General features: G+C 42.3%; 1 protein-coding gene and 1 pseudogene across 1 annotated transcript; one reads left to right on the forward strand and one right to left on the reverse strand.

Moving 5' to 3' along the window:
- Nucleotides 1-1,940: 1,940 nt before the first annotated feature.
- Nucleotides 1,941-7,872, forward strand: LOC136518595 (uncharacterized). The gene is given in 11 exon segments (XM_066512266.1): nt 1,941-2,082; nt 2,205-2,547; nt 2,549-2,745; nt 2,836-2,918; nt 3,311-3,664; nt 4,405-4,659; nt 4,729-4,959; nt 5,041-5,262; nt 5,779-6,343; nt 6,426-6,693; nt 7,529-7,872. Coding segments are annotated over 10 exon segments (2,598 nt in total). The 3' UTR covers nt 6,632-6,693; nt 7,529-7,872.
- A 5,120-nt stretch (nt 7,873-12,992) lies between these two features.
- Nucleotides 12,993-21,326, reverse strand: LOC136515094 (isoflavone 2'-hydroxylase-like; annotated as a pseudogene).
- Nucleotides 21,327-22,150: the final 824 nt, after the last annotated feature.

Consider the following 22,150-nt stretch of genomic DNA (forward strand, 5'->3'; position numbering starts at 1 on the left):
GCTGAAGCCATTCTGGAAAACGTTTGGCAAAACGGCTCCTTCGCACTAGACGACGTTAACCCATAGCAAGGAGCCGCGCGAAGCTCGTTTTTTAGGCTTCTCCTGCGTAGGCAAAAAATGGCTCCGACTTTTGACCGGCACCCCATGCGGAGCCTTTTCCAAAACAGGCGTTTGACACAGCTCCTGTAGGAGCCGGAGCTGAAACCCCCTGCAGGAGCCCTGCCAAAAAGGCTCTAAGTTATTAACAGGCTCCCTCTTAGTATTTTTAACTTATAAAATGGGGATGAGAAATTTTGTGGATGAGGAATGAAATATTAGTTGAGTATTTCTAGCTCTAGAATTATTTGATAAAAAATGTGTGGTACTAGAAGACATCCTGCTCGTTGATGTGGGGATTGAGAAGATTTTGGAATAAAATTATGGAGATGATGTGGATAGCTTACATTAAGATGTTGGAAGTTAGTGGAATGACATGGCTATTAGTGGAAGGTGGTGATGTTGATAGTTAGTGGGGATGATGTGGATGAGTTGCATGTTAATATAGACTTTAATGGGAATTAGGTTTATAAGAGGTATAGATATAGATATAGATATAGATATAGATATAGATATAGATATAGATATAGATATAGATGGATAATAAATCCTCAACTTGGTACATGTACTCACATTTTTCTAGATTATTATAGATCTAACATTACAGTTCTTTCAATCGCTGGCTATGTGTTGGTAAAAAATGCTGTGCTAACCTGGTCAACCTTGAGATCTATCAACCCGGTAGAAAAGGGAGCTAGTCCTTGGAGGAAAAGATTCATTCTGTGCGAGTGCACATAAGAGTGCGCACGCGAAAAAAGGCAACTAGCTCAAAAATGCTAGCTAGCTACTTTTGTAGCATTTTTTTGTTTGGTTGCCTACTCTTGCTCTTTGGGGGAACACTACGACAACACCTCCTGCTTGCATCTTTCTCTTTGATGCAGAGGCCACTCACAGTCTCTCCACCATTGCTTAGTGTGCCACTTGTGACCATGAAGGATTTGGAGAAACGCGCCCAACCATGAAGTCATTTAGAGTTGTACATAGGGGTAAGATGTGTGTGTTCATAGAGTTTAGTATGGGTCTAATTGGTTCGTGGAATTAGTATTGCATTGTATTAGGTGTTATGTAGCATACCCTTAACCCATAAGGCTATGTCTGAATAGGAAGTTGTGTATAATCTCAATGTGTGTACTATGTAGTTGGTCAGACTAAGCCTTGGGCTCTAGTGTGAGTTTAGGAGGGAGGTGTGCATTAGCTGAATACGTGGGATTTAACTTAAACGTGGGATGTAGGCTAGACTTGCTTTGCTAGCCCTGAGGATGGACTTGTACAGGTAACTAAATAGAGGCGAATTGCACTAGGGGGACATATATAAGAGGTTGTATAGACATGTATGTTTGTCGGTGTCTATGCTTGCTCGTCAAGAAAATTGTTTGATTGAGATATTTTATTTTTCTAGAAGCATTCCCCGCGCGTTGTTGCGAGAATTGCGGATGAATTATAACGAAGTTAGACTAAATTACTTGTATGAAGGAATCAATCATTATAAATTAATGGTAGTGGATTGCTGTGACATACTAATGACGACATGTGATAGTGAATTACTGAGGTGGACTGCTTATATGTCAAGAAAAAAATTCTAATAGGGTTTTAGGATTGTATTACATATAAGAGATATAACAAATCGAACCCTAACAGCCCATTAAACAGTAGGAACAAGAAAACTTTACGATTTTTTTTTTGAGAAATAGAAAACTTTACGACTTGGGATGCACGGTATCAAACCAAAGCCATCCACACGGTCCAGTCCAATTCAGCCCATCCCATCAATACTACAACATCGGGCGGGCCGCGCGGGAAAACCCCAATGTACCGGCAGTCTCCCGCCGCGCCAAAAAATGCCAATGCCAATGCCGCCGCCGCCGCGGAAGGACTTCCCGGCGTTTCCATTCGCGCCGTACCCGATCCAGTCGGAATTCATGTCGTTCCTCTACGCCGCCCTCTCCTCTGGCCCCGGCGCCCTCGCCCTCCTCGAGAGCCCTACAGGTCAGTCGCCGACCACCATACAGAACTCTGCCACCATATCCTCCTCCCTCTTCCCTTCCCGTCGCCGTACTCGAAAAGTTAATGGCCTACTGGTCTCGCGCCCTTTTCGATGCCCCCCGCAGGCACTGGCAAGACGCTCAGCATCATCTGCAGTGCGCTGCAGTGGCTCCTCGACCACCGCGACGCCGCCGCCACGGCACCGGCCCTCCCCAGCGGCGCCGCTGGCCCCGGGGGTGACGACGACGAGCCCGACTGGTTGCGTGATTTCACACCGCTGCCGCCGGTTAAAGAGAGCACGAAGAAGAAATCGAAGCCTCCCGCCTTGAGGAAAACAGTGGTTTCACGGAAACCAGACGGATTTGGGGAGGAAGACGGCGGCGACGACGAGCGGGAGTTCCTACTCGAGGAGTATGAGAGCGACAGCGAAGACGTCGCGAGACGGGGTGTAGGGAAACGAGCACATTGCCGGTGGTAGCAGTAGTAGCGAGGGCGAGGAGCTGGATGAGGAAGAGGACGAGGAGGAGGTGACGCCCAAGGTTTACTTCACAAGCCGCACGCACTCGCAGCTCTCTCAGTTCGTCGGGGAGCTCAAGAGGACGGAGTTCGCGGGGCGGATCAGGACGGTGTGCTTGGGCTCCAGGAAGAACTTATGCATCAACAAGGGTAAGGAGATCTATTAAAAAATGCTGTCTTTTCTTTTAGGAGGTGCCACTGCATCTAAGACAAGTTAACGGGTGATGCAATTGCCTACAGATGTTCTGAAGATGGGCAGTGCAAACCGGATTAATGAGAGGTGCTTGGAACTGCAGAAGAACAAGAAGAGCACCAAAGTTAAGGTCTGCTGATCTTGATTCATTCTTTGTACTATTACCTTTTTGAAGTGCTTTCCTAACAGTTGTTACATACTATCCTTTCACTTGTTTGGCCAAATGTAACTATTGTTTATACGGGTGCCCATGCTACTAACTATGATTACCTGTGCTTCTTGACCTTTGTTTATTCAGGAGTCTCTGTAGTTGGGAAGTTACTTATCTTCTTTGTTTTGCTTAGCATTTAAATGGACCAAATCATTTAGACATAACTCCCTTTTAAAAACCTGACCGCTTCTATTGCTTGATTGCCATATTTATGTTTGCTTAGCATTTCTGGACTAACACCCTGCTACAATTTTCAACCTGATTGATTACTGCTAAAGTGCTAATTTGTTATTATGGCCGTGAATATGCAGCTTGAGGATGATAAACGAAAGGTGCGCCCAGCAAAGCGCTCTTGTGGCTGCCCGATGTTAAGAAGTAGAAGTCTACAGAAAGAGTTCAGGAGCGAAGTGTCAAACCAAGGTGCATTAGACATCGAGGATTTGGCACGAATAGGGAAGAAGATTGGAACTTGTCCCTACTATGGTTCGCGAGACATGGTCCGCTCAGCTGACCTTGTAGTCCTTCCTTATCAATCTTTGTTACTCAAGTCTGCTAGAGAATCACTTGGCCTTAATCTGAAGAACAGTGTTGTCGTCATAGATGAGGCTCACAACTTAGCTGATTCCTTGACTAACATGTACAACTCAAAGATCACGTCTTCTCAGGTTACTCTCACCTTTCATTAACCTTTCAATCACAATCTGGCAAATAATCCCTCCATTCCAAATTATAAGGCATTTTGGCTTTTCTAGATGCATTACTTTAACTATGTATCTAGACATAGTGTATATCTAAATGCATAGCAGATACTATGTATCTAGAAAAGCCAAAACATCTTATAATTTGAAATAGAGTAGTATGTTGCTCTGTGTCATAGATCATTATATTTGTTTGCAACTGTATTGCTTTGTGTTTCATTCAATGAACATAAACATCTATATATTCCTCGCCTTTTATTAATTATGATTTTTTGTAGAACATAAATGACATATAGCTCTATATTTTGTGTGCCTGATGCTCATTCAGTACTGTTGTCAAAGCACAAAAAGTGAATTTAGGAATTTAGGCATAAAGGGGCCTAAACAAAGAGGATCTTTTAGTGGTGTGGTTAGCTTAGCTTGCCAATGTGGTTGTATGGCACATGATAAGATTCTATATATGGTTTCATCTGGTTCAGGTTTAGAATTTTCATTTTGAAAGCAACATTCAGTCAGTACATGACTTGAACATGCCTTCTAAATTTACTATTGGCTGTTTCCTTGGGCTAAAACTGGGATTCTAGCATTTCTTCTGTCATGTGTTGCTTACAAGTATGAAATGGTGTTGTTCAGGAAACAAACTTAATCATCCTTTTCTCATTTTGCTGACTGCATTTCCTGATATTCATTTTCCTTTTGGATTGTAGTTGAAGACAGTCCTTTCCCACCTGGATGAATACCTTAACAGATTTCACAATGTTGTGGGAGCTGCGAATCGACGATACATCCAGACCTTGACAGTTTTAACAAGGTCTTTCATACGTGTTTTGATCAATAATCAAGATGGTGCCAGCACTATGTCTTCTATGACCATAAACCAATTCTTGTTTTCCCTTGACATTGATAATATAAACATAGTAAAACTTTGTCAGTTTGTGAAAGAAAGCAATATAATCCACAAGGTGAATTTCTTCCAAAATGTACCCATTCGGTTGTCCAATGCCCATGTTATCTGACTGTTGCTTTTTCAGGTTAGTGGATATGCAAACAAGTTAACTAGCATCGAAAATCAGTTTGATCTCCGGCTCCATGATGAAGGAAGCAGTATAGCATGCTTTCAGGCATTGGTTGACTTCATATGCTCCCTTCTGAATGGCAATGACGATGGAAGAATCATAGTTGCAAAGCAAAAGCTAGGTGGACAACCCGATGAAGCATATCTTAAATTTGTGATGCTTTGTGCAGATAAAATATTTTCCGAGGTACTAAATTATTCCTTTTTTAGTGGACTGAAAGTATGTACTGTAGCTACTTATGAATTTTGTTCCTTATATCTGTTATAGGTTACACGGGATGCTTATGCTGTTATCCTGGCTGGTGGAACCCTCCAGCCTATTGAAGAAACTAGGCTACGCTTGTGTCCAAGCTTACCACCAACTGACATAAAATTCTTCACTTGCAACCATATTGTTCCTCCTGAGAGTATTCTTCCAATAGCGGTTACACGTGGACCCTCAGGCATGACATTTGATTTCAGCTACAATTCAAGGAGCTCTCCTTCGATGGTTTGCAATTTCTAACATCCCCGGCCCATTCGCTTCTGCTACTCAAGCATAGATTGTGAAATTATGAATTATTTGTATTTATTTTCTGCCATCTTCTTTCCAATAAGCCTTGAATGAAATATTTATTTGACAGTATTTATAACATGTACCATCCCTCAACTTGCCTATTGGAAACCTAGGGTATTATAAACTTGCTGCAAAATGTATTTACAAGTCCCTTCTATATTCCTGTGTTTCTTTTTGCTTCATTACCTTGTGGTGTTACTATGTTAGACATTCCTTTCCTTGAACACACGTACATAAGTCCTTGTTTATCCTTTTATTTGTTTTTTTGTGGAAATACAGTTACTACATGGATGTATGATTTCATCCATCTAGGCTTCTCCTTAACAATGAATTCTTTTTCCTGCGATTGTTTGAGCCCATATTGATCTGCAGCTTCTTTCGTTGCTTTATACTTTATTGTTGTTGTGTAATATTTTTTTACTTGAATGCACTTTTTGCTTGCGTTTACAGATTGAAGAGCTTGGACGTTTCATTTGTAATATCATAACAGTTGTGCCTGAGGGAGTTGTTATGTTTTTTTCTTCATATGATTATGAAAGGCGTGTATATGATGCATGGATGACCGCAGGCACAATTTCCAAGATTTCTAAAAAGAAACATGTTTTCAGAGAGCCAAGGAACAGTGCTGATGTTGAGGCTGTCCTCAACAAATACAAGGAGACAATTGAGTCCTGTAGTAAAATTTCCCAAGACACAGGTGTCAGTGGGGCACTTCTATTAGCCGTTGTTGGTGGGAAGATTTCTGAAGGCATAAACTTCAGCAATGGGATGGGTCGTTGTGTAATAATGGTTGGCTTGCCTTATCCAAGTCCATCTGATGTTGAGCTGATAGAGACGATAAAGCATATCGAAAGTATTTCTAGCTCATTTTTGGTTGGAGATGATAAGGCCTCAAGCAGAAAATATGATGATGAATGTGAACTTCAGCCTGGTTATGATATATTACGGAAGTGCACTAGAGGTGGAAGAGAGTATTATGAGAACTTATGCATGAAAGCTGTGAATCAATCTATTGGTAAGCTGCTTCTCTTGAGCATTTGTCATGCATATAGCACTGTTTATATTCTTCCTTATATGATAAGAAGAAATAATTGCAGGCAGAGCGATCAGGCACATAAATGATTATGCTGCAATGCTATTGGTTGACTCACGTTATGCACAGACTTCATCAACCAAGAATTTTTCCTGCCCGACTGATAAGCTTCCTCAATGGATAAAAGCACGACTCTCTTGTGCTCAAAACTATGGAGAAGTTCATAGATCATTGCATCAGTTCTTCAAATTCAATAAACAAAAATGTTGAAATACTATAGAAATCAAGAGGCAAGCATTTCCGCTGTTGATTCAATGCAAATAAAAATACAGGTTTGTGTATTCCTCTTCGTGCGTTTTTTTAATCACAGCTTTGTGTTTGTGTATCCTTACTTATGCTGCCTACTTATGAGCAGCCTGCACCTGTGATCAGAGTTATGTACGGAATTATGGTGACAGTAATGCTTCCTCTTAAGGAATTATGGTTAGATCAATATTTCTTTTGTTTGAGACTGTAAAACAATATCACAAATATAATTATTCAGTCTGCTTATTGTCAGTCCTTATCATTTTTTCAATTCTCTGTCATGATAGCAAATCTTATAGACCTCATTTTAGTGATGTGTGTTACTACACTAATATGTTGGTACATTTTCGAAGTGGGAGCAGTGTACTATTTGATCGTTGCAAGTTATGATATTTACATTTCATATTCTTGAAATCTACAACCTAGGCAAGTGATATTTATGTATGCAGTTTTATTAGTTCTGCTATCTGGCTGTTTGAATTTTTAAATAGAAAGAGGAATTGGGTTAAACAGAATGCAAGTTGCAATTTGCAGCTTTTCTTATAAGATCAAGTCCACCAAATTTCAAATTTATTGTTCCTTTTGATTTTGAAGGATCCCAACTACGGATTGTTTCATTATGGCCATACCCCCACCCCCCCTATTTAGTGTCTGAGAAGAAAGTAACTGCAGTATTTGTTATGGATTATTTTTTATTCAACAATCATGTATTCTCAAGTGCATTTGGGCGAATATATTTAATCTCCTCAATTTATTGCTACATTTCTGTTCCCTTATGGGCGCAAGACATCTGCCCTATTTTTGACAAAAAAAGAGAGGAGAACGAAGCTAACCATATAAACCTTTTTCTTAACCCTCTAGGTGCATGTAGGGCTGGAGTGGCGCTGGACCTACAGCCCCAGGGTGTAGAAGGATGTTAGGTGTGCAGCATGATCAGAGTTATCTTCAGTTGGTTCAATGTGATTTTCAGTTGAAGTAATGAAGGATGCTGGGCGAGCAGCGTGATCAGAGTTATCCTCAGTTGGTTCAGTGTTATTTTCAGTTGAAATAATGCCGAGTTATTTCGGCTATGGTCGGAGTTACTGCTTTGGTAAGCTTGAGATAGTCTAGCGTGTGAGCAAAGATAGGAGATTAGTTGTACTTGAATACGTCCTGGTGCTTATGTAAGCCAAACTGGTGTATTAATTTAGTTAACCAATGAAGTAATCTAACTATCTCTCCCTCTCCCTGAATATCCTCCACGCCTTGCTGAGCCTAGCTTAGGTATGGTCATGCACCCAATCTACTGAACTTAAATTTGGGTGTTCTTCCTAGTTGGTCTCATTTGTAACATGTGATCCTCTCCTGTTTGATTTGGACACAATTAGAAACTAACCTAGATGGAATGGTCCATAGTTATCAAGGCGGTAAGGCGAGGCGTGGCGACCCACCCCCTTCCAGACGCCTAGGTGAATAAGGCGCGCGGCGAGGCTACGCCATACACATACCCTCACCTACATTAGGGCAGGCCAAACATACATTGATACACACCTTTTTGCTGCCAATTTTAGAGCCTATGCACAAGCAGCCAGCACCACTAGCCAGAGCAGTTTATACCGTATCCAATTATCTAATCACAAGCAGCATAACACATCACAGGAGACTGGAGTATATCCATATCCAAGTCCAAGATCCAAAGCATAAGCAAAGAGGCAATATAGTCCTAGACTTTTGAACAGAGGAAGGACATAATAGGAAAAACAGAGAAAAGAAGAGCCTACGTGAAGGACTGAAGGTGCTGGGCCTGGCCTGCTGGCAGGGAAGCAAGCAGATGAAGGAGAGCCCATGTAGAAGCGGTAAGCAGGCAGTCCTCGACTGGGGCATAGGTCCGATCAGTCGGAGGCGAGGATCCGCGGGCGAGGACGCGAGGTTGGATGTCAGAGGCACCAGCTGACGGAGCGGAGATCGGGAGGCCGTGGGGCAGTAGCAGGTGCCGTGAATCGGCGGAGCAGAAGGAGCGAGAGCGGCTGGATGGGACTGGGGCGCGTTCCAGGTGCTTCCGCAGCCATCTTCTCTTCCCCAATCTCCTATGTTTCCCTCCCCTCTCTCAATTGACGAGCTGCAGGGTGGGGCGCGCCCCTAGGGAAAGTATAGGCGCCCAATTTCCCCTGCGCGCGCACCTTCTTTCGTCCTCCCGCGCGATTTCACCTACGCACACAGCTGCCTCTCGTTTTTTCGTCCACCCAGCGCGTCGCTCCGCGCACTTCTCCCTATGCCTGCAGTCGCCTTTTCGCTCTTGCGGCGTCGGTCGGACTGCCTTGGCGACGCCTTTCCGCGTGAGGCGATGCCATATGCAGGGAGGTCGCGGCGGGCACGACGCCTCGATTGGAAAAGCGCCCAGACGCCTAGGCGACGACTTAATAACTATGGAATGGTCATGGTGGAACTTTCGGTGGGGTGGGTACTTAGAAACGACATGCATTGGATGATTGAATAAAGCTTGTGTTTTTTTGTAGCAAGAACAAAGGCTGTTGATGCGATATTCTTTCCTTGAAGACGAGCATTGTCGCCTCTCTTTAACTTTATATTGTCATCATTATTATGAATGCTGCGGTGACAAGCAAGAGACTAGGCGCCACAACAGGTATACCAGGCGATAGGCGAGAGAGTAGGAGGACAAAACTCCTACCCGAAGCAGCTATCCTGCTCAGCCTTACCTTTTAAGAACCTTCTTAAGAACACGTGGCGGAATACAAAGACTAGACAAGGCTTGTCACTACCTTGCTAGCTACCACAAACAATATGTGCGACAAGTGATACCCAAAGGCAAGATCGAGTATAAGCACCACACTTACACCTTCTCTCACTACTCTATTGTGATCACACAGGCCAATTAGAGCACCTAATGAAAGGCGATGATTGTATACAGGTGTGGGTCTAGGATCATCAAGCTATTATAGAGAAACTATGTGTACTAAAATAGACCACAACAAGACTATAAATAGTATAATGTTGCACAAAGTAAATGCTAAGTAAAGTAAAGCAAGAATAATATATTGAATAAAGTAAAGTCTTACAAAGAAAAGGTACAAGAGCTATACTAGACCAGAATACTAGCTTCGGGAACCAAAGGAGTGCTAGACTCTACTTCTAACTCCCACACAAGACTATCCTACTAAGAAAAGTGGAGATAACTGAGCTTCTTTGCTTCTTCCTTGCTTGCTTCATGAATGGAGGGGGGGGGGGTATGCCCCTCTATTTATACTAGAGGTGGAGTAGACGCCACGTCAGCGATCTGTGTGCCCTTCCTTGTGAGCCCTTGGATGAAACCACCATTGATGAAGGGTTGTGATGCTCCCAAAATGTGTTTCCATGCATGGACTCTTGCACTAAGGCGGTGGTGAGGCGGTGGAGCATCTGAGGGGGTTGGCCGGTCTGGCCGACCCCCTATGACTGGTGGCCACCTCTCCCTGGCTTGTGGGACCTCCTCACACCTTCCTTGCTAGATATGGGAGCTTGTGGGACCATCTTGATGTCGGTTTAGCTTACAAGTGAGCCCTTCAATCCATGTGCCTTGATCTTTCACTATTGAGAAGAAACACAAGCTTTGGTCCAAGGGTGGATATTGGCTTGAGAGTGCTTGGCATGGATTAATGGTGACGTGGAGTGGCTGGTGGGCCCATATGTGGGGTTGGCTGACCCCCCTATGTGCGTCCACCAGCTCACTTTGCTCCAGTTAGCTTGAATCTGCATATGAATGCTCAAGTACAAGTGGAACTTGTTATTTATTAAAATATGCTCATGATATGCTTATCTCCCTTTAATCTGAGGCCTGTCGACGGTGATTTTGAGTATGTGAAAGTGTGACATTTTCACCGTCAATGGCCGCAGCCTGTCGCTCAAGGCTCGGGGGCTCAGCCACAGCCTCAAGCTATCGAACATTGGGACCCCAAGCCTAACCTCTGCCCCAACAATCGCCTGGGTAGCCTCCGACATCCCGAGCCACGACGAGAAGTCATCTTAGGAATCTATCAGGCGCCCAAAGCCTGATAGGCATAGAGATACTACACTGTCTGTCCGTTCAATGGCCGTGAGGCATTGTCGGCCACTCCCTCAGGTAGGGTCCAAGCAATGGGCATGACACACCAAGACAAGGAGCTCCCCAAAGCTCCAAGGGAAGAGGGCTCTGGGCCCACTCGTCAGCCTCTTTGGGTAGGGGAGGCACGTTGCATGCCAAGGAAGCCTAGGAAGGCTCACTCGAGGGAGGCCGCACAGTGGCAGACGACCTATGACGGTCAAGCGGACAGATTGTGGCAGCAGCGTCAAGGAGTGGTTGTGACATTGACTGGCCCCCTCCTAGTGACAAACAAGCACCATACGATGCCAAGGCGAAGGAACGACGAGCACCCAGAGAAGAAGCCTTAGACTAGAACCCAAATCTACTTGTACACCATGCCCTCCTTAGGATATAAGGGGAGGTATGGGCTCCTTAGAAGGGGATCGAACAAAGAAAGGCAGAAACCATAGACACGGATCGGGTCCTTGACCTCTCAACCAAACTCGATACCCAAGAACTCTAGGATATATAGCACCACATGATCCCCTACCATACTATCTCCATTTCACTGTTGTAGTCCCTCGATTGGGCATTCATAACACGAAGAACACCATACTGCTTGATGTAGGGCTCAGAAGCCTGAATCAGGATAAACCGATCTGTGTCCCTTGAGTGTTCTGAGTGTCCAAGCCACCGAAAACCACACATCGACCTCCAACAAAAACCCCCGATGCTTGCCGTGGTTTTGAACCCATGACAAGGATTGTAGTGGATTAGGACATTGTGACACATTGTGGATCCAATTTGACTGAGCTGAATCAAATTAGTGGGGTTTGGAGTGGGATTGGACCCCATGAATAATAGTCTAGGATTGGTGTGGGGTTAGAGCCACATCATGACCAATCACTACTAAAAATGATTTTCCAGAGATGGGAGGCTTTTTTTTGGAGTCAGGTCAATATAGAACCGCCCTGTCATGACCTTCATCGAGCCACCTCTAGAAATGTATTTTTAGAGGCGGCTGTTTTTTCCAACCGCCTAAAAAATGCCACTATTTTTTAGAGGCGGACTATGTTTCCAGATGCCTCTAGAAACTGATTTTTAGAGGCGGCTCTATTTCCAGCCACCTCTAGAAATCGATTTCCAGTGGCCTCTAAAAACAGGTAGTTGCATAGTAAACTCAAATTTTCAAATGACCTCAGATGGAAAAACGATCCAAAATAAAAGTTGTAGATCTCAAAAAGTTATGCAGCTTTGTACTTGACAACTTTTTCATTTGAAATCATCTAAGCATGGAAAGTTATATTTGAATTTTTCACATTTGAAATTCGATTTTTTCATATGACATCGGATGGAGAAACGACCAAAACAAAAGTCATAGATACCGAAAAGTTATACAACTTTATTGTTGATAACTTTTTCATTTGAAACCATCTATCCAAGGAAAATTGCATTGGAATTTCCTTTCATTTAAAATTTGAATTTCTCAAATGACCTCAGATGGAGAAATGAAGCTAAACAACTTTGTAGTTGACGACGTTTTCACTTGAAATCATCTATCCATGAAATTATATTTGAATTTCTCACATTTGAAATATAAATTCTTCAAACGACCTCGGATGGAGAAACGACCAAAACCAAAGTTGTAGATCTCGAAAAGTTATAAAACTTTATAGTTGATAGCTATTTCACTTGAATTTATTTAAGGTCTTATATACTCATTTCAAAACTAGATGAGGATAAAATGAGGAGGATGAATATTCCACATAGACATAAGTGTCCTATGGGTGGAGCGGTTTGGATTCTAAACAACGATTTGTAGAGGCTGCTCGAAGTACAAGCACCTCTACAAGTCGATTTCTAGAGGCACCTAAGCATCCACCTCTGCAACTGATATTTTGTAGAGGCGGAAAAGCAGAGGTGGCTGGGGTAGCCTCTCTATATAGGCTTTCCAACCGCCTCTGCAGTGTTTTTGCTGTAAGTACTAGTGACTAGGGCTAGATAGAATGTTCCGAGCGAGCAGCATGCGAAATGGAGAAAACAACAAAACTTGAGAATAGGGAGAACGGTACAATGCAAAGTGGATATATTAATCGTCTATTGTTGGGGTATGGATGTATGGTCCCCAATTTAATTTTATTACCCAAAGATAGCACCCACACAATTGTTGAGATAAAAACATCATGGCAGGCATGAAGCACAAATTATTTTTGCCTTGACACATATTGCGGTACGAAGCTTAACAAGAACAACCATCTCCATGAAAATTAATTATTGCATGTATGCATGCTATATCTTTGAAAGAAGGTCAGTCAAAGTGTCTCGAGGTTGACAAATGGCTTCCAAAGGCACCTTCTTCGGCATGGTTACGCCATGAGCCTTCGTCCATATCAACGAACTCCCCTCCAACTCTTTCCCAGTCGAAGCATTGTATCATAGTCCCCAATGCAAGGCCTACCATTTGCATTCCCAAGTTCTCTACTGAATGGGAGCACCATTTTACCTTCTTTCTTCTTTCCATCCTCAAACCTATGTATGGAAGAAGTAATGCACCAAAATGAGAGAGAGAGAGAGAGAGAGAGAGAGAGAGAGAGAGAGAGAGAGAGAGAGAGAGAGAGAGAGAGAGAGAGAGAGAGAGAGAGAGAGAGAGAGAGAGAGGAGTACCTTTCTAGGATGAACTTTGTTGGTTCATCCCATATCTCATGATCCCTATGGATTGCAAATGTGTTCAGTAGAAGGATTGTTCCTTTGGGAATGTGGAACCCAAGGACACTGTAGTCATTAGAAGATTCATAAGGAACAAGAAGAGGCACCGCTGGGTATAGGCGAAGTGTCTCCAAGATAATGGACCGAAGGTATGGTAGCTTTGGAAGATCAGTTGCCACGAGCAAGCATACTGGCTGGCCTATGCATGCATCAATCTCATCACGAGCTTTCTTCATCACTTCAGGGTTGTTTAGCAAGAGAGATATTGTCCATTCAATTGTATCCACTGAACTAATTGTTCCAGCTTCGAGGGCACTCTTAAAAAAGGTTAAGACACAGATTAAACATGCCTCTGCTATTTTAAAACCAGGAAAGTACACAAATTTTCTTTAAACAAAATAAAACAAGAAGAAAGCTAAGGTAAAGATAAAAAATGAATTGTTTTCCTAAGGCTCAATTTGCAGCTTAAAATTTGAGATAATGGATAAAATCACAAAAGCATTTATCATGCATCAATATTTTAAGTGGAAATTTCCTCAGACCCATGTCAATTTATGAATTTCGAGAGCAAGCAAAACTTCTCACTTTTGACAAATATATCAATCCACACAAAGAGCTTATAACATATTTAAAGATTTTTTTTCACAAAGAGTTTTACTGGTACATAGGAGTACTTCATTATAACACGTAGCATACAATTTTTTTGAGAGGGGGATTGAAATTTTGAACCCCTCCTCCCCCACCCCCCACACACATACCAATAAAATATATAATTGCTAGATATCTATAAACATATATGATCTTGGTGCCTGTTCGGAGTCAGGGGAGAGATGATGGTATGGAGGGCCTATTCCCTAAGAAAGTTGTCTGCTTGCTTGCCTCGGTCCCTCCAACTATGGGCAAGCAAAATCAAATGCTTGAGTTTGTTGCCTGGCCAGTCAGTTTCTTACCAAACAGGGTCCTTAATAAGGGGAACATTCCATCCCCTATCGTCTCTCTCCTGACTCACCTTGAGCGTTGTTGCCCCATGGCTTATTTCCCACAACTAGATCAACGCCTTGTGAGAGTAGCTATAGCTTGTAGTGATATCGTCGTCCCTTCTAATCCTCATCCTCATACCTCCCGCTGGATCTAGGCGAGAAACCGAATACCTCTTCGCTTGTCCGCTTCGACCAAATCTGCAAGCTCTAAACAAGCATCTTGGTCTGTACATCCATGGATTCCAATGCCCTATCCCCCCTGAAACTGTCATTGTGCCTACGCATGGCACCCATACTGCTCCACCTCGCCTACCTCATCGTGCTCTGCTTCCTCTCCTTCAGTAATGACACCACACCACAGCTGTTCAAAAGTATTATATCCTTCGTCTTGTTCTGCGAATGTTCTCTGTGATTGGGATTTTAGTATGTATCTCTATGTGCGAGGCAATCATATAGTGTTTAAGGATTTCTGTTGGAATGAGATTTAGGTTGTGCGATTGGACACCCTAGCTGGTTGGAGTTTTAGATGTTGCAAGGGACTTAGTTTCCAATGATTAGAAATTGCGTCTTATTTTTGTGATCAAGTATTCAATAATCTGTTGCATGCTGAGTTAATGTTGGTGATAAGGTGTTGGGTTAGTTTAGGTGGTAACCATTGCCATAGTTTAATGGCATTAATCAGTCCTTGGTTTGGGTAGTTCTCAAGCTTGGATTATCATGTATTGCGACTATTTTCTACCATACGTAGAAGGATGTCCTACACATTGTTGCAGGGATCACACACCATATTCGATAGACTAATACAATTTGGAATGGAAATCAGACGGTGTGTAATTATTGGCTTATCTGTCTAATTAGTAAGTATAGCTTATAATAGAGTGATAATTATCATAAAGGAATGTTAGTCGATGATGTGGCTCATTGGTGTCGATACTTAACTAAATGCATGTTAATGGGTGACGTGGTTCGCTGATGTGGATACCATAAATGAAGAGATCATAACTATCATAACTACATACTAGCGGGAACTAGATACCTTGAATGAAGTGACAACTATTAATAATCGCATACTAGTGGGGTTTGGTTTTATATGATTATATAGATGACATGCCCTAGCAGCAAGTGCTAATGGCCTCTTCATTTTTATTTTTGATTCTTTTGTTATGAAAGAACGGTATAAGATTTCAAAAAGGCATTGTTCTGATGACTCCTTTACTTCCATGATGGCTAAAACGTCGGACAAGTTCATTGAAGCACTGCTTAAAGATGATGCACCAAATGGTCCAACCTCCAAAGAAATTCTTGATGCACTCAATGAGATGGAAGGCTTGGATGAAGACACTAAGATGGACTTGTTTGACATCCTAACTACTAATATTATCAAGTTTGAGAGCTTGTTGCTACTCCCTGTGGAGAGGAGGAAGAGATGGTTCTTGAATTAACTGAAGAAGTGATGGATGATGACTCTATGTCTAGGTGTTTGTTGAACTTACTAATGCCAATCCATGGATGGATCTTCTTATAATCCATCCAAGACTATGCTTTTTTGTATTTTAATCGTTGGTTGGTACTATCATATATGACAAAGCTTAAACTACAATTTGCCCTAGATTTGCTCATGTTTGATTGTACCTTTCAATCAGTTTGTGCTCTTATGTATTCCTATGTTTGGTGCACTATGTGTGACATGTACGTGTTCTTTGATATCACTATTTATGATACAAGACATACCATGTTTACTGTGTAGAGAGAGATACCATGTTTGCTTTGTGTGTGTGTAGAGAGAGAGAGAGAGAGAGAGAGAGAGAGAGAGAGAGAGAGAGAGAGAGAGAGAGAGAGAGAGAGAGAGAGAGAGAGAGAGAGATCATGCTTATGTGTGAAGGGAGAATGTATACAGTGTAGAGAGAGGTTGTGTTTTCTTTATAAGGTGCATAGAAAGATAGCTTCCTTTTGAGATTCTGTATTTTCAATCAACAACATTTGAAGTCAATTCTTAGAAAAGGATTCCATGTAAGCCCAAACAAAAAAATGAATTAAATCAAATTTTCTATAATCTAATTTTTTCTGAACCCAATTGCTAGAATATAATTCTAAGGATAAGTTCTAGGGATCCAAATAGTAAACAAGGACTGGGAGTTGGAATGTTAGAGTCTTAAAACAATAAGTTCAATAAGAGAAATCAAATTTTCAAGAGTCACATGATTTTTTTCACGTAATCTAATTTTCTCCCATAATAAGAACAAGTAGAGATTTCCATCAAAAAAAGAACAAGCAAAGGTAAGTAAATAAATCTAAAGTGTTAGATAGTGTGTGTGTTCTATAGCTCATTTGGACCTCTCTCCATCCTCAGATAGTTACACATATGGTAGGGTTTTGTTAAGAGTTTGAGGGCAGTTGAAGTCAAGAGGAGTGCCTATGATTAGGTTAGTTTGCATTGTGCTCTTGGATTGAAGGTTGATCAAGTAAAGATCAAAGACTTGTTACTCTTGGAGTTTCCTAGCTCCTAGATGTCCAGGTTGAACACTCTATGGCCTTCCTTGTAGGCTTGATTGTTGGAAGGCTCCTAAAGGTGTGTTTGATTTGAGACCCGCCAATCTAGAGTGGAGAATGGGTAGTCCTAGTGGATCTTAAGCCTTTGTGACTCAAGGGATCTCAACCATTAGGGGTGCTCCAAAATGGACTAGGGATAATCGCAACTACTTGACTCCGCAAAAAAAATCTGGTTGTCTTTTGTCCAACTCTTTCTTCCATGATCATGACTTTCATTGCTTCTATTTTTTTTGTGCTTGAGACATTGTGTGAATATTTTGCTTGACTCTATCTTCTTAGTTTGATGCCCTAGCTTGGTTAGTTTATTGCAAATTCTTAAGGACCATTTGCTAGTGTGTTCTTGCTAAGGACATGGCTTAGTTTTGTGGCCCTAAGGACTCACCTTAGTTTGCCTTTTCTAGTAGTTTTGGGGATAGTTCTTGTGTAGGGGTGAAGTAGTTTGATTAGGTTAAGGTTTGTTGTTTTATTTTTAGAGCCTCAATTCAAACTCCCCCTCTTGACCCCATTCGATCCTTAGAAGTTGATTTAAAACATTGAACTTTCGTTGATAATATAGGTGATATGTTTTCTCCACCACTAACCTAGCTATGCTCAACTTTACCATGCTTAACCTCACAACACCTGAGCTTGCATATCTCGATCTCTCTTACATTAAGCTCCCTTGGCCTTTGCCTACTTGGTTTGAACTTTCCTGCCGCAGGCTCACCACATCCCCGAAGAAATAGCTATCACCGTTGGGTTGTTATCCTTCATTTTTTTATTTTTATTGAAAAATATACGTGTCAATTTGTCTTTCAAATTGTATGTCATATTTATAGGCCACTACTAGAGTATGTATTCATTTGAATTTTGAACCTATGCTTTTGATTTTCATATGCATTGTTAATGAGCTTGTGAATGCATTGTAGATGGCATTCTCTAACAAGACTACCACATTTACCTATGGTACTAGCAAGAGAAGTCTGATGGCGATCTGTAATGCCCTAGAAGTTTGACCTTTACCTTTTTGGGTTCATCTAGAAATGATGTGGATTCATATTGTATTGCTTGATCGTTCATGCGATTCATCGGAGTGAATTTCATCAAATATGCTTTCTGTGTTGGAAAGCGTAAAAGGGTAAAATATTGACCGAAAGTTTTAATGAGTGGTAGAAAAATGAGTTTTCCATCAATGGCTCGGATGGATGATCATAGACCGTAGATGCATAGCTCTTCATGAAAGTTCAAATCATGTTGTTTTCTATGATCAAAGTTTGCAGTGGTGAGATGCAAAACAAAGAAGACTTGTTCTACCGTGACATGCCCAACCCTCCCACACAGTTCCTCCCCTAGCCTCACCTCTTCCTCTTATTCAACTCTCTCTCCCCCACACTGTGCCTGCTCCCCACCCCACAACTCTCTCCCCCAATGATCCCACCAACCATTGCAGTAAAATGAAGGAGCATAGATGGAAAGCAGCACTGGGACATGTAGAGGATCAATAAGTACGTGGTGATAGATCAGCCCTTCCCCTTTGTTTTCCTCACTATTGATCTAAGAGGAAACTCAAGGTGAGTATCCCCAACCTTTCCCCCCTGCTAATCCAAGGTTTTTGTCGAAGTTTATGTTTAGATAATTGAAGATACAAATCATTGTTTGGTCGGGTCAATTGTTGCACGTGATTCTGAATTTCAGATTGAGAAGTACAGTTAGGTCATGGCTGTTCACTTTGTTTGATGCCAAATTAGCCAAACTCACGAATACCAAAGTTATAGATATTTCCATGATCCTTCTGCTCGTGAAATTTCACGATTTTAGGCTGTGGTTTATGAGTTATGGTTTTTTAGTGTGGTGGTTGTTTTTTCGAAGATGTTCTAGATAGTAATAGATTGATTGAGTTTTTGGGTATGTTAGATCTATAATCAATTTTTACAATTAATATCAAAGATGTACATTTTTCTATATTCTTTCCAATGGCATATGGTAAATTGTGATACATAAAACTAAACCTCAGATATATGCTTTTGAAATGAGGCACTGGTTCCTTTTGTTGTTAGATTCTGCACTCGAGGTCACTGTCTTCATTTGGCCATCTTGGTGATTCTACTGAAAGGATCTATCAAACAAAAGTTGTGTATAATATATTTTTCATGCTACATGCTTTGGCATGTTGTTTTTACCTTTGCAATTCAGAACCACACCAACTCTATTCACTTGTTATGATATGGGCTTGATGAGTCTTATGTAAAAGTTGAGATACCATGAAGGTATGTGGTGCATATGAAGATAATTACATGTTGCCTTCATGCATACATTTCATTTTCTTGCATCGAAGTTAAATCATGTGTACTATGGAACACAATTGTACCGGTACAACATCATATGTTGCGCGAGGGGTGCCATGCACACTGTTGTGCCGCCCAAGGAGGGGTAAGAGTGAGGATGTACTTGCATATATACCATGAAGCATTTTTTAATATTTGTAAAGTCAACTGTTGTTCACTTTAAGATATATTTGCATTTACGAAGTTCCTAAAACGTCAATTAAAACTTGTAGTTTAAGCATCTTGTTGAAGCATTCTTCTTCCTGAGATTTTATCTCACCCTCCATTTTGTATTTCAATGTGGTCGAGTGGATGTCTGCTTTGCTTTGAAGGGATGTGATTATCTGCATATATGCACTTTTCCATGTACACTTACTCTTAATAATGATGCTTTTGGGCTGTGGTAAATGAGGAGACTGGCATGGTGACCCTTCACTGTTTAATAATAACGATTGAGGTGAAACCTTTCTAGCTTAATTATAGTTTTGTTGTTGTTTCTTTCGCTATTTACTTTGTTTATGGGTTTATGTTGTTGAGTCTTGTACTCCAGCTTGAGGGAAGGGATGTTTAGTGACATCGTAGACTTTTGTGGTGCATAGGGTATTACACAATTAGTGCGAAACTGCAACTAATATGCTCTCCAACATGGAGCATGAGAGGATCAAGAAGAAGCATCAAGGTTCAATATCAAGCACGTACTATGATTGTTGAGTTTTGTGTGACGTGATGAACAATTTCTATTTGGCTTTGTTATTATCATCAGTAAATGTGAGTTTCAATTTTAGCTGTCGTGTTTGAGATCGTTAATTCGAATTAATTTGGTTAAGTTTTACTCATCATTAGCAATATTATGGTTTGAATTGTTGTGGTGTGAAATGGAAAAATGTACACTGAGAATTTCTGAAAATAAGAGAGAGAATAATATAGGCTAAGGTTTGGGAGCTGCTGCTGGGTGCTTACTCTGGAGACATACTATTAATTAACGATGACTTACTATGCAGAAGGCGCGGATGATGTGGTCCGGGAAGGCCTCCGAGTCCTTACTCTGCAGCTCCAACAGCGCTCCTATCAGCGTCACCGGTCTCGCCAGCACGCATTTCTCCATCTTCTTCCTCTGGTCCTCGATCAGACCCTGCAAAAACTTGGTCCGGTCCTCCCGCTGCCGCCGCCCCACTGCGTCCACGTCCAGCCAGCGCACCGGTGCCGGCAGGAAGTCCCATGACCTCGACGTCAGCGACACTGTCTCTTCCGCAGCCTCCATGAACCATCGGGCCTCCTTGCTCACCTCCGGTAACGTTGTGTCCTGCTTTCCGGCGCTACTCGATGATAAGCAAATAAATACTCCAGTCAAGACGACAATCAAATGCGCACGTGCACGATACATGATTATGATATATGTTACTTGCAGGTGAACTGAAGTAGTTTTATTTCATTATTATGTTATTAGTCCATCTTACGCGCCGTAGTTGGTCGGCGTGCTCTCGCGGATCATGCCCATCATGGAGTTGAAGAGCAGCTCAAACAGCCGCGACTTGAGTTCTACCCTCGCGCGCCCACTGGCATCGAGGAGAGCGGCGCGGTAAAGGAGGCGCGCCGTGGCCCGCGCCTCACGCACGTGGACCTCGGCAAAGTGCTGGACCCGGTTCGTGGAGAGGATCTTCGTTGTGGTGATGCGTCGGGCGTGACGCTAGAAGGGCCCGTGGTTGGCGGTGCCCATGGTCGACCAGTCGAAGAAGAGGATTAATCGGTAGGTGCGGCCGGTTGGCAAACGTGAGGTCCAGAGCGCCGAGGCACAGCTCAGCGGCCTCCGCGGAGGGGACGACGACAACGCGGCGCGAGCCGAAGCGCAGGCGGAAGACGGCGCCATGGTGTGCGGCGAGGCGCGCCAGGGTGTGGTGGAGAGGCTTCTTCATGAGGTGCAGGTGACCAATGATGGGGAGAGGAGTAGGCCCTGGCGGCAGTGGCAGTGGCCGGTTTCTGCTAGTCAGACGTCGTAAGGCTTGCACCAGCGTCAGCGTGAGCAGTGGCACAAGCAGGAGGACAGTGGTCACGACGACACTGTTGTTGTTCAACAAGGAATCCATAGTGCTCATACACACTTGCTACCCACGAGGACATATGACGGGTGAACGTGCCTGGCCACTCCTTATATAGTGCAAGCTATTGCTAACTCATCTGTAAATGATCATGGATGAGAGTGATGAGCGACTAGAGGGCAGGATATTCGCACACTGATAACGAGCATGATGATAACTCTGACATTGCGTTTCTTCGCGTCCTTCTATCACCCTTTGTTTCAGCAATGAGTTTTGAATCGGCTTTATTTTGTAAACTTAGGGCATGATTACATATACATGGCTAGTTACTAGTTGGGCTAAAATATAGCCTAAATTAGTTATGGTTGGCTAGTTAGTTGGCTGACAACTAGTTGTAAATTTTGTTAAAAAAATAGTCCACATGTTAGCCTTCTTGCTCGGATGAACTAGAGCTAATTTTAGCTAAAATTAGCTAGCTAATAATTAGCCCATCGTATCAAACATGTCCTTTTAGTTGGGTCGCTACGGGAGTTATTTTATAATAAGTTGGTCTAATCCCTCTCTTCAAGGAATGAAGCTGAATTTTTTTTTCATTATCTCCCTACTAGTGAGAGGAGTCTCGTAAAAAAAAAGGCTATATGCAAGACATGCTAACAAAGTATCTTAAAACCCGATATCCCAGAACGGACACACTAGGAGGACCAGTCAGCAGGACATGGCTATAGGTTGCCCCTAGGTCATATGACCTCTCGGTAAAACGTTGTTAACGAATTTTCCCCCAATAAAAACCATTGTTAACAAAAAATGAATACTGATTATCCTCCATAAAACGCTGTTAACATAATAAATACCGATTGAAAAAGTCTGGATAA

Source organism: Miscanthus floridulus, chromosome 17 (genome assembly GCF_019320115.1).
Source record: "Miscanthus floridulus cultivar M001 chromosome 17, ASM1932011v1, whole genome shotgun sequence".
In the NCBI taxonomy this organism is placed as follows: Eukaryota; Viridiplantae; Streptophyta; class Magnoliopsida; order Poales; family Poaceae; genus Miscanthus; species Miscanthus floridulus.